This window comes from Notothenia rossii (genome assembly GCF_949606895.1).
Source record: "Notothenia rossii genome assembly, chromosome: 2".
Classification (NCBI taxonomy): domain Eukaryota; kingdom Metazoa; phylum Chordata; class Actinopteri; order Perciformes; family Nototheniidae; genus Notothenia; species Notothenia rossii.
In genome coordinates this window covers 64,024,852-64,038,228 of record NC_136904.1, presented here as the reverse complement: position 1 = coordinate 64,038,228, position 13,377 = coordinate 64,024,852, and the positions used below count along the sequence as shown (strand labels likewise).

The 13,377-nt window shown below is 41.1% G+C and overlaps 2 protein-coding genes and 1 long non-coding RNA gene across 5 annotated transcripts in view; 2 read left to right on the top strand and 1 right to left on the bottom strand.

Moving 5' to 3' along the window:
• On the top strand, nt 1–2,350 carry LOC307029853. Its single transcript, XR_013805427.1, has 3 exons — nt 1–544; nt 679–789; nt 1,136–2,350. It is a non-coding gene; the product is annotated as an uncharacterized lncRNA (long non-coding RNA).
• The window catches only part of LOC307028815 (uncharacterized protein), a 226,970-nt gene that overhangs the window by 78,847 nt on the left and 134,746 nt on the right, over nt 1–13,377 (top strand). The gene's annotated exons all lie outside the window — the stretch shown is intronic.
• Nucleotides 2,565–13,377, bottom strand: part of LOC307028820 (uncharacterized protein) — a 75,092-nt gene continuing 64,279 nt past the window's right edge. For all 3 annotated transcript variants that reach the window (XR_013805114.1, XR_013805115.1, XM_079664165.1), the window contains exons 2-3: nt 3,630–3,817; nt 2,565–2,869 (exon numbers count right to left, since the gene is read on the bottom strand). Coding sequence is in view for 1 of the 3 variants with exons in the window: in XM_079664165.1 (XP_079520291.1) it covers nt 2,679–2,869; nt 3,630–3,817 (379 nt within the window). In the remaining 2 variants the exon portion in view is untranslated. The remainder of the gene's footprint in view (nt 2,870–3,629; nt 3,818–13,377) is intronic.

The following is a 13,377-nucleotide window of genomic DNA, read 5'->3' as shown; positions in this document are numbered from 1 at the left end:
AGTCCTCTCGAGGACTTTTAAGCTCTCCTAAACTTAGGTGCTACTTTTAGGCCTAAAATACTTTGTGAATTGCTCTTAGTGAGTACAATTAGGAGTCCTAAATGTAAGACTGACACGCCCATTATGTTTAGGAGTTTCTCCTAAATTCGCCAGTTAGGAGCTACTTTTAGCCCTAAGATCCTTTGTGAATACGGCCCCAGGTTTCTAAGTGATTGGTTACATGGCTTTTAACATGTGCATTCTGGGGGTAGGAGTTTGATAATTGAGTGTGGTATTTCAATGGCAGTGTTTTGCAAACAACACACAGGCTGTCGGTTTTGAATAACGTCTATAATGTACATAAGAGTGTGTAGTTATTTGGTCAATCCAGTGTCCAGCTTGTCGCTGTGTGACAACGTCATGTTTGTTGCGATACCTACAAGATTTACCTGTGACAAATGTCAGTGATGTAAACAGAAATGTCGACCTACTTTCACCTGCACCCAGAAGCAAGCGGGAGAAATATTTCAAGTTGTACTTGTGAAGTTACGTCTACAATTAAAGGGTGAGTAATTAAGCTTTTATTTCTGTAATGTTTCACTTATTGTTTTTCTTCAACAAGTTTGACTACATTGAAAGACAGAGGAGGGACAGTATGTGCATGCTTAATGAACATACTTTGTATTTTTTATGTGTCAGGGAGGTGTTATGCTACAGGTCCATGAAGACAGGCCCGACAGTGAGTTCAGGATGAAGTGTTCTTACTGTCTGGTTCAACATGTTCCTGGGGATTTGGCTCATTTAAGACAGGTTAGACACAGCCAATAGTAAAACATCAACTTTAATATAACTAGCACAAGGTAGCTACTCCCCAGAAATGGACTGACTGGTCTATGTGTGCTGCACAGAGGTCACAGTTGTGTTTTGTTCCTGTTCTGTTGTTAAAGAGTCATTTTTCTTCGTTCATAGTATAAAAGTAAATCAATTCATATCAGTATGTATAAGAAGTTGTAAGTATAGAAAACATTTAGGAAAAAATATATGACTTCTTATTTACTCCTTAAAATAGCACAATGTTATTCAACCAAAATGTTACCCTAAAAGAAATAATACAAAGCAAACTGAATACGTATTTATTTTGTTTCTCTTCTTACAGGTGGGGCTGAAAGACTCGACCCCTGTCTTCATGGCTGCAGGTGTGACGTGTGTTAATCTCCTGCTCCAGTCACATGACTCCCAGTGGGTCCCCAGTACTCAGCTGTACAGAGCAGAGCAGCAGTGGTACAGACCAAGAACTATTGCAAGTCTGAGAATAATGTCATTGTAATTCAAATGCTAAAACTACACACTCACCATGTCTCATACACACATCATCTCATCATTTCTATATATTGCTTAAACCCACAGTGTGTAAAACCAGGCCCGGTAGAGAACATGGCTGGGATGTCCGCAATCCAAAGCAGAGAACAATGTCAGAGAAAGTAAAGTGAGAGATTAGTGTGAAAGCAAGCTATGCACACAGAATAGCTTGTCTTGATGTCTCTGAATTTGCTTCAAATAGGAGAAGCACACTATCCACATCAGTGGAGAGCTGCTGGATCTGTCTGCCCTCAAAGTGCCAGAGATCTACAAGGCTTCACCGCTGCTTCTGCACCATAGGTATCACCTGTGAGGTGCTACTAGTGGACTCTGCTCTCTGTAAAGTTCAAGCTGGCAGTCGCTTGTCATATGAACATCACCATGACAGCTAGAAGTCACACCGCTGCCCACCACCATGCTCCACCACGGCCAGATCTAACACTGTCTGGCTACAGACTACAACCATCTGCATGTGTTTTTGTTCTTGTGAACATCAACAGCTGCCCTTCAGGGGATAGTTCTGGTCTTTTTAAGTGGGGTAGTATGTGGTATATATATCCATAATCAGTGTACTACCTACAGTAGTCGTGTAGAGAAACATACAGGAGCCCCGGCACAGTAGAGCCATGTACTGCTGAGGACGTGGGCAGAAGCAACATTTATTTTATCCACCCAAAAAAGCGATATCAGTTTAAGTGTACATAATTTAACGCTTAAACTGAAATCGTTTTTTTCAAGTGGGCCTTCATTTTTGGATGGATGAAATAGGTTTTGCTGCTGTGCTGGTACTCCTGTCTCTCCTACAAACTGGGGTCGTGCCAACCGCTGTCTACTGGAGGTTATATATACACTGACTGGATAAGAACCTCATACAGCCCCACTTAAAAAATAACACACTCTCATCTTAAAGTCTCTTGAGGTCACCTAAAGAGGAAAATATGCTGATTCAACACATATACAGAGACAGTGACATGATCCAAGGGACAACAGACCTTTGTGTGTCTCTACCTACATTCACAGATGCCTCAAATGTCTGTTGATATATTACGATTAATGTCAATAAACATGTATCTTGAGAATTATGTCTGGTGTTTCTTAAATCACTGCAGTTGTTCAGAGTCATGAGATACAGATAAATAAATAAATGATCATATTTGTAACCGACTCAAAATCTGATCAAGACAAAAATGTTTTTTATGTTCAGTAACATTTAACAACATTCAGTAAGAATAACTTTTTTTTAATGGCTTTATTTAACACAATAGCAAACACAACTCCACAACCCCACCTAACCACACAAGATGAACAAACTGAACCAAAAACAAAACAAAGACAAAGCTCTAACCCCTAATAATATCCTTTAAGATATCAATGACTTCTTCCATCCCTGTCATTTCAAAAAGTCTCCCTGGGAAAGACTCATCCATACACTCAGGGCAGTGAGGCAAGTTCTCTGTCCATTCTGTTATGCACGTCCGGCACCCAACCAGGCTATACGGCAGCATGGTGCCACCACGGGATTCCATGACATCTGCAAGAATACATGTTTTTTTATTAGACCAATTTCAAAAAAGTATTGTGATGGTAGTCTCAAGCAGTTTTCATCTGACTCATATTAGCTGTTAATGTTACAGTGTGTAATATATATGTTTTCCCATATACTTTAGTAGCTGGGAATATCAGCATTAAATGTTAGATAGTTATTTTTCAAAAATGCAGGCATGTACATTTTATCTACATTATTTCTTCGTAATTTTGATTATTTTAGTATATAATAACAATATCTGACTAAAGTCAGCAGTGATTTCCATTTTAATGGGATAACCCCTTAAATTCAGATTTTCCGATAAGGTTCTCTTGTATATCGGTATGTATCTCCGTATGTGTTTTTAAACCCCTTGTTCCATATTGTAGGACTCTAACATCCATGTGTGTATCTGCTAGTTGCAGCATCATTGCAGCCACATCACACTTATATTGAGTACAAGTTTCAAGTCAAGATGCCATTGTTTTAAGGCTGCAAGGTTAAATCAAACAGAAAATAACTACATGTAATTTATACACATCTCCCTGTAATGCAGCATGTATATATTTGTTATTTTCTGAATCCCAGGTATCTGCACTAGAATCTAAAATAATCCTTGTGCCTTTGAACAAAGATGTTCAGTGTGTTTGTAATGATGAACCCACTAATGGGACTGACCAGTTTGAAGAGTATAATGCAATGACTTAAATTAGAAAATCTTTAGAATATGGCTACTTTGTGCAGAATTGGTATGCAAGTTACTAACCTCGGCATATAAGGCACTTAAATGTGGACTTGAGGGTGGACACCTGCTCAGTCATCAGGGCCACCGTGCTGGCCTTATTGGCCTGGGCGTACTGGCTGAGGTCCCACAGGGCCTGTGTGATTGCTGGCAGCTCCTCTGCTGCCAGCACCAGCTCCTCCACCTTCTCCACAGTATCAGAATCAATACCACTGGGGGGTTAACAAAAGTGTTAGTTTAGATGCAACACATCACACACATTCCCTCTCCACATAAATGATTTTCATCATGTAACGTGTTAATGTTTATTCAGCATAATATAGGTCATCATTACTTCATGTAACTTATTTATGACTCTGTGACTTCACTTTATTTTCCAACGAGAGCATTACTATATTGTTTCTGACTGAAATTCTGTCTGTCAATATTTGCTTGTGTTGTCACTTAGTAAGGTGGTGTTCAAACAGGGTAAATGCAGGAATCCTGAAGTCAAATGTAAAACCTTTTAAGACCTTTTTTAAGACCCTTTCCATACATTTTAAGACCTCATCGCCACTTGGAGTTCTAATTGGCGACACACTTTACCTCGCATTGACTATATACAGTATTGATTGTCCTTCCTCCTTATCTTCCAACCATTTGGAAGCTGTGATATATTTATTTTAATGTCACCTTACATATTCATGTGTGTTAAATTTGAAAGTACATTTTTACTCTTTAAATAATAGAGAGGCTTTTCATATATTCCTGAAACAATGTCCCACTACTTAGTAATAATAAATTAAAGCAATAGTCTTTTTGTTCCTCTTTTTATGTGTAATCAAAAGGGTGTTTTTTTTTGGCTATTTGTGAGTAGGTATAATACAAATGACCTTTGACATCTGCTTTGCAGTTCCCAGACATCGGGAGGGGCCCTGAGTCTCTAGCTTCCTCTGTTAATTACTAAAACCCATATTGATTAGCCCAAAGGGAGATGTGCCTCAGATATAAGACAGTTGAAGCCTTGTAGAATTAATGATTTATCTCCTACAGACCCGAAAAGAGGCCTTGAGAATTGAGCCAAACAGTTACCGAGGCCATAGTCTTTTGTTCTCATTAATGTCTGTATTCATTCCAGTAAAACGGACTTCGAGGTGAAAGGAAGTTCAAATAGGGCCTTAAGCTACCAGACTAATTAAACTTCTGTTAATCATCCAAAACTCATGACTATCAGGGGACAGGACATTTGGACCTATAACAAGGGTCGCTTCATAGAGAATATATGTGTGTGTATTCCTTACTGTGATCATATGTCCTGTATAATCATTTATCAACTATTCCTGTATTGGTGTTTTATTTGATTTCTCTGTTTTTATTCTTTCATGTGTGGGTACTAAATGGCTACAAACATTGTGGAGAAATTTGCTTAAACATGTTTTATTACTCTATAGGAAATGGAAGCAGCTTTTATGACAGGGACGAGAGAGCTGGGGGAGGGGACATTCTTCTTAAGATTTTCAGCATGTCAATTATCAGGGAAATCGACTTGTTTTCAATAGATGTGTGTGGTTAATTACTTTGTATTAATAATAACAGTATGTGTAAAGGAAGCTGGAAATATGCAATGTGAAACCTTTTATTTGAAATAAAGATTTTGCAGGGAATATTCTTAAAGAAAAATAGCTCAAGTGTCTGGAAAAGCTGCAGGCTAAATGAGTGTGCGGTACTTTTTTACTGCTTGAGATCAGAGCTAATGTTTTCCTCTTGTTATTATTGTTGTTATTGTGGGGGGGGGGGGGGGCAGCCATATAGCTCCTCCTGGGGTTTTTGGATATAAGCCTGTGTTTTCTTTAGACCGGTCTCTTCTTTTCTTCAAACTGACCAGATCCGTAAGATTGGAGGAAGAGCAGGAAGTACTTCCTTTGTATTTGTATTGTTACTTTTTATCACTAAAACAAGATTATTGTTTAACTTGCATTCTGGTGTTTCTTAATCCCTTACTTTTTACGAATTTACCCAGCTTACCAAACGACACGCGGAGACGAGGTTGGTTTTAAACATCCTCCAATCTCCAACAAAGCAGACTTACATTTCCCCATAACGATGTTGTTTAACAACCGGCGTAAACGGACCTTCGTGCTCTATGAAGCAGTGAGCGTGCGATGTCCTGTTCAGATGACGTCAAACCCAACGGGATGCCATAAATAAACTACACAGAATCACACTACACACCTACGCAATGATTAAATTCAGGCAGACTGTAGAATACAACCTCTTTGGACAATTTATATACTTATTGAGAACAAGCTACAAAATGTAATACCTTGGAAAATGCCGTTTAATACTTTTTAAGACCCCGCGGACACCCTGTCAAAGGTGATTTGTAATTAACATTCAGATGAACATGGGGAGACTATGGTCTGCGTTTTTAAACGAAGGGAAATAACTCTTTAACAACAGAACAGGAACAAAACACAACTGTGACCTCTGTGCAGCACACACAGACCAGTCAGGTGAAAGTATGGTGACATTTCTGTTCACATCGCTGACATTTGTCAGAGGTAAATCTTGTAGGTATCGCAACAAATATGATGTTGTCAAACAGTGACAAGCTGGAAACTGGATTTATCAAATAACTACACACTCTTATGTACATTATACACGTTATTCAAAACCGACAGCCTGTGTGTTGTTTGCTAAACACTGCCATTGAAATACCACACTCAATTATCAAACTCCTGCCCCCAGAATGCACATGTTAAAAGCCATGTAACCAATTAGATCACTTAGAAACCCAACACTTTGTTGTGCACAACAATGGTGGCCACTTTTGGAGAGAGAGTTAGAGGAAGAGGTAAATGCAATATACTGTATGTTGTCTTCAGTACCATACAGTAATTATGTTCATCTCATCTTCACTCTTAGTAAAGTCATTTTGTCTGATACTGTTATGAGTATTGAGAATAAACCTATTTGTGTGCTACAAATGAAAATGCCTACAACTTTGACTTGAATGTCTTGTATATTAATCAACTAATGGACAGTGTTTCAATTCAGTTCATGTAAGCCTTACACACACATTCCTCTTTTGAGAGTCTAGCAGTGATTATGGCCTGCATGTCTTTCTGTTGTAACTCAGCTGTCAGCTTCTTAGCAGTTTAGAAAAACATCAAATTCATAATGTAGACTAGTTGGACAAAATAATGCTTAACAACTGTTCCATTTACAGTGTGAACTGTTTTAGGGGTCGACTGTATGATACAGGGCAGGAGGGCCACGAGGGCCCTCCCACTTTGGCCTTGTGCCCTTAAAAATGATATCTGCCATAAGGCCACAGTGGCCTTGATGCCCTCTCTGACTAAGTTTTGTGGTTTAGCAGTCTGCCTCTTTTCTGACACGGCTTCAACACCAGCATATTTTGAAGGAGGAAAAAAAAATCAGCGGTGCGCTTGATTTGAGCCTGGAATGCACCGCTCGGACGGTCTATGATGACAGTTGACATCAGTCTAGGACCTATCTCCGCCCACCCCCTCACGCGTCCGTGTGCGTAGGACGGTCTAGGACCTAGCTAGCTGATTCTCCGCTCAAGAAAAGGATGAGGTGAGGTAAGGTTTTGTGATGATCCTGTTTGCCGTTAAGTTTTTCATTTGTCCAGCTTTAAGTGTAATTTTATGGATAACATTACTATTTCTTGCTCGTATGGTAATGCATAATTATAATATTTTGAAGTGTTTTTGTTACTACTAGGATAAGTTATCAGGGTTCGTACGGGTGCTTGAAATCCTTGAAAATGCTTGAATTTTTACGAGGTGTTTTCATGACTTGAAAAGTGCTTGAATTTTGGGAATGGTGCTTGGATTTGAGATAAAGTGCTTGAAATTGTAAATGCTTTACTTTTACAATAAATTGCTGTCTGACTGAATAGTTCGCTTTTTAGATTAAAAGAAAATAAAGAAGTCGGAGCGCGCTTAGTCGCTTCGCTTCTACATAAAACAGCTCCGCTCCGGCCTTCCCGCGCTATGCGCGCGACCTGCAAGTGTTTTATTTGTGTGACCTGGGCATTCTAATGAGAGAATGACAGTATGCCAGGAGGTTGCTGTTTTAACGAGCGTTGGCTATCCGAAAAGAAATACAAGCTGTGGCTAAAACGAGGATCAACCCAACGATTCGCCTTCTGCACAGTTTGCCACAAAGAATTTCAATTATTCGCGATGGGAGAGTCTGCGCTGACGAGCAATATGAGAGTTAAGCCGTAGTAGAGTGTTAAGCTTGGGTGCACATGAATCGCGTATGAACAATAAGTAAATCAGACTCGGTATTCTCTTCAGCATGTCTCCGGTAAGTTTATTCACAGACTGACAACAGTCAACGTAGTGACGTCACATTAGGACGTACCTTCATACAAGAACAGAATAACAGTGCGACTGCTACCGTAGTACACAGACTAAGGGCGTCATCAAATAATAATACTTAACACCCCCACTCGCTCTTAGCTTACTGGGTTACCTGAGAACAAAACAAAATAAGGCTTCTTTTTCTTTTACCTTAACTATGTTAACTCTTTGCCCTTCTAGGTGCCAAACATATCCTGAGCAAACCTCTTTAGCTTTATTTTGGTGGCTGGTTTTGTCATCACATCAGCGATCATTTGCTCAGTAGGAAAGTATTCCAAAATTACCTTTCCACTATTTACAGTCTCCCTTATGAAATGGTACTTAATATCAATGTGCTTGCACCTTTGCCTGTTTACTGGGTTTCTGGCTAGTGCTATAGTACCTTGGTTGTCTTCGTACACCTTTGTTTGTGCATATTTGTATTTGTCTATACTTCTGAGTAATTGTTCTAAGTAGATGTATTCCTGTATGGCTGATGCTAAGGCCATGTACTCTGCCTCGCAGGTAGATAGTGCAACCGTAGGTTGTTTCCTTGCCTTCCATGAGATCAAGGAGCTTCCTTCACTGAGACTGGCACAATATCCTGATGTACTACGTCTGTCTGTTACGTCTGATGCCCAGTCAGCATCACTGTACACTCTCAGACCTAGTCTATCTGTGTCATTTCTCTTAAAGCATAACCCCTGTTCTGCTGTACCTTTAAGGTATCTGAACACATGTTTTACTGTGTTCCAGTGCTCTTCAGTTGGTTCAGCAAAGTGCTGAGATAGTTTACTGACCACAAAACATATATCTGGTCGAGTGCATGTGGACAAGTAGATTAAACTTCCTACTGCCTCCCTGTACTTTCTTGGCTCTTTAATGTTTTCAGCGTCTGCTGTGTATTCTAGTTTTGGCTCACATGGTGTGTCTCTGGACTTGCAATCCTGCATTTCAAATCTCTCCAGTATTTTGCTCACATATCTCTTTTGAGACATTTTGACTTGACCTTCTGTTTGCTCAAAATCTATACCTAAGAAATATTTCAACTTTCCCAGGTTTTTCATTTTGAACCTTTCAGTGAGCATCCCCTTTACACTTTCCAATACACCCTCGTTGCTGGCTGCTATAATGAGATCGTCAACCCATATTATTAGGATTACCTTTTCGCTGTGCTTTTCTCTTGTATACACACAGTGATCAGCGGGGTTTTGTACAAAACCATTTTCAGTCAAACATGTATGTAACATAGCATTCCAGTTTCTGCCTGACTGCTTTAAACCATAGAGAGATTTGTGCAACTTGCATACTAACTCTTCACCTGTTTTTGACTGTTTCTCATAACCTTCTGGTTGTGTCATATATATTTCACAATCAATGGGTGCATGTAAATAGGCTGTTTTAACATCCATTTGGTGTAAGATTAAGTTCTCCTGTGCTGCCTTTTGCATGAGTACTCTTACACTTGTCATATCAGCTGTGGGTGAGAATGTCTCATCATAGTCGATTCCTGGTTTCTGACTGTAGCCTTTAGCTACAAATCGCGCCTTGTACTTGTCTGACCCATCAATGTCACTCTTGAGTGCGTAGACCCATCTACCCCCCACTGCCCGTTTGCCTGGTGGCAATTGGGTGAGGTTGAAGGTCTCGTTCTCCTCCAGTGATCTCATCTCCTCGTTCATGGCATTTTTCCACTGCCTTGATTTGGGTGACGCTATGGCGTCCTGGAAGGTTTGAGGAATGTCGCATACTGCTCTGTAACAAAAATCCATGCATGTTTGCAGTTTGTCCTCCGTATCGTCAGTCTCAAACTCCTGTAGGTGAGCTGGTCTCCTCCTGGTTCTGGGTGGGTTTTTTCTGTTTGGAGTCTCGGTGACTTTACCCGGCTGTGTACGTTCAGTCTGTTCAGGTAAAGTCCCAGAAGCACCACTTTGAGTATCTTGACCTGGCACATTTCCCACATCACATTCATCAACAACATTTTCATCGCTGTCCTTGACCCTGGGATGTACATCACTATCACCATATTCATTGTATGACTCTGGTGTTTGTGTTTCCTTTTCTTTATCCCCCTTTGTTGTGAATTTTACCAATCTGTGCTTTTGGACCCTCTCTGTGTCTGGATAATACACCAGGTAAGCTGGGCTATTTTTATCATAGCCTATGAAAACACCTTGCTCACACCTAGGGTCGAGCTTTCCCTTCTCTTGTTTGTAAGCAAAACACACTGACCCAAATTTCTGAAGTTTGGATATATTTGGTTCTTTGCCTGTGAACAGCTCGTATGGCGTTTTCTTTGTGCGCCTACTGTAACACCTGTTCCTTACATAAGCTGCTGTCTGTATGGCGTAGTTCCATAGTTTATTTGGTAACTTGCTTTCTATCAGTAAGCATCTGCCCATATCATAGAGAGTTCGCCAACCTCTCTCTGCTGTACCATTTTGGTGGGGTGAATAGGGTGCAGACGTCTCGTGTCTAATCCTATTTTTGGTTAACAGTGCCTGGAAGTCTCGGCTTGTAAACTCAGTGCCGTTATCTGAACGGATACACTTAACTTCTCCGTAAGGTGCTATGTCTGCTAAGAACCTTTCTGTGGCCTGCACTGTATCACTCTTGGACCTTAGAAAATACACAAAAATAGTACCAGAGTAGTCGTCTGTAAAAGACTGTGTATATCTGTGCCCTTCTATGCTTGGTGTTGACATGGGACCGGCTAAGTCTGTGTGGACTAGTTCTAAGGGCATCTTAGCCTTTTTGTCTGGCTCCCTATTTCTCGTTTGGGTGAACTTGCCCTGTGTACACACTTCACACAACTGAGCTGGTTTGACTGCACTTCCTCTTATCTCCATGCCTTTCACTACACCTTGTAAATTTTGTACATCTTCGTAATTGCAATGACCCAAAATTTCATGCCAAGTTTGCATGTCGTGACACCCTTTACATTGGTCAACATTCCCCTCAACAGTTGGTAAGTAATACAAATTTACACTTTCATGGATGTCAAACCTGCTGCCGTCTTTGGTAACCATGTGACTGTCCCCTTTCTTGAAGGTGATTGTCGGCCCTCCGTTTGTTGCTCTTGCCACCGAAAAGATGTCATGTGGGTATGAGGGCATGTACAGTGCATCCCGTAGCTGTGCTCTGTGTTGTCGTCCGGCGTCGTCTAATAGACATATCACCGCCGTTCCTCTTCTCTGTGCTGTTCCATTGCACTTGGTCCCGTCAGCTAACTCCACTGAATGAGACTCGGGCTGGAATGAATCGTCGAAGCTTTTAAACTTTCCGATGTCGTTCACGATGTGGGATGTCGCTCCTGCGTCCACCATGATGCCTTTCATCTTCACGTTGTCTGGTGGTTTCCCGCTCTTTGTGTGCTTGGCCTTGAAGAGATGGTCTTGGTCGCCATTCTGTTCCTCTGCGAATTTTCTGGCACCATCTTCTCCCCCCTTTTTCTTACAGAGTGATTCATCGTGTGTATTCCTTTTGCAGTAACCGCACCACACTTTTCGAAAACATTTTCTTGATATGTGTCCTTTTATTCCACACTTGTAGCACGTCACATTGGCATCTTCATCTCTTCTGTTGCTAGCGTGCGTCTTGGTGCCTCGGCCTTGCCTTGCACATGTTTTCATCACATTATCTGTGGATTCTGCTGTGTTCATTTTCTCCGACTCTTCATAGACCCTTAATCTTCTTCTAAAGTCTGTGAACGTAACGTTATCTTCGTTCTGTGTTACATGGACGGCGAATGGCTTGAAGGAGTCTGGTAACCCATTTAGTATCATGGCTATGGTCAGTCCATCACTCATGGTCTCGCCTGCATCTCTCAGGGCTGTAATCACGTTCTCTGCCCTTATCATGTAGTCGGTAACACTCTCGTTGTCTGCCATGTGCAGCCTCGTTAACGACGTGTATAAGTTTATTATCCTCGGCTTGCTTTTCCCTGAATAATGTTCTTTCAGTATTTTCAGAGCCTTCCTGCCGTCATCTGCGGCCTCATGTCTTATTAGCGACAGGCTCTTATCATCTATCAGCCTTATTAGCTCAGCATAGCAATCAGCATTCTTCCTTCTATCTGCATCTAGCTGTTCTTGATCAGCACCGGTGGGCTCATGTAAGATAGTCTCTTTTAGCCTCAGAGTATGTAAGCAGCCTAGGAATCTTGTTTCCCAAAGGTCATACTTATCTTCACATCCTTTGAATAAGAGCTGCGGTGCCAGGAGACCTGTTGCTCTGCTTGCCATTTTTGCGCGCCAACTTTACCGCGAGGGCTACTAGCTTGCTAATATACTTCACTTGCTAAGCTAGCTTGTTAGCTTAATTGGCTAACGCGTAATACGTCGCGTAACACTTCTTCCGATAATCTAACTCACTTATCTCCAAGTCGGTTTGTGTCTAACTCTGCCTGGGCCCATAACCTGTTAAGCTTGGGTGCACATGAATCGCGTATGAACAATAAGTAAATCAGACTCGGTATTCTCTTCAGCATGTCTCCGGTAAGTTTATTCACAGACTGACAACAGTCAACGTAGTGACGTCACATTAGGACGTACCTTCATACAAGAACAGAATAACAGTGCGACTGCTACCGTAGTACACAGACTAAGGGCGTCATCAAATAATAATACTTAACATAGAGCATTTTGGATTAGGCTAACGTTGCATGTTACGTTTGTTTAAGCTAGTAACGTTAGCGAACTCGATGTGGGATAATTGCTTATGCAGGTGACAATAATAAAAAGGAGCGTACCTATGTCAGTATGTGCGACAGTCGCCATCCTGTGGTTTTCAGAGGATGAAGCACATAAAAGCAATGTATTTCTACTGGTAGTATTTTTCGTGCCTAAACCTGCTCCATCGAAATCAGTCACATTGACCCAAAGACACATTTTGAGTTATACACTGTTGGAAAGAGGATATTCCTAGCTTTCTAACGGAGGAAACATATTTTCGTTTGTATTAATGGTCTGGGGGAAGCTCGCGAGTGTGTGTTTGTGTGTTTGTGTATTTTTGCGTTTGTGTGTATTGTGTTAGTTTCCCGGGGAAAACACTCACGAGAAACACTGGCTGTTGTTATGCCTGCTTTGACGTAAAGTTACTCCGTTCTCCGCTTGTAATTATGCCGTTACAAGCTTCAAAGTTGTATTTATCATCTGAATTTGCCGAAACAAGTTTAATATTCTGAAAGCCAAGACTTTGTTTATTTGAAATCAGATGAAAACAAACTGTGACGGACCCTGCCTTGTTATCTATGATTACTATACGCCAGGGGTCGGCAACCCCTGGCACGCGTGCCAGCATTGGCATAACCAGTGGCACACTAGGAATAAGTGGAATAAGTGTGCAAAATATTTAAATTAATTTTCGGATCCTGAACGCGAGACCGCCGCCAGAGCTCGTCTCCCCGTTACCTGCAGAAG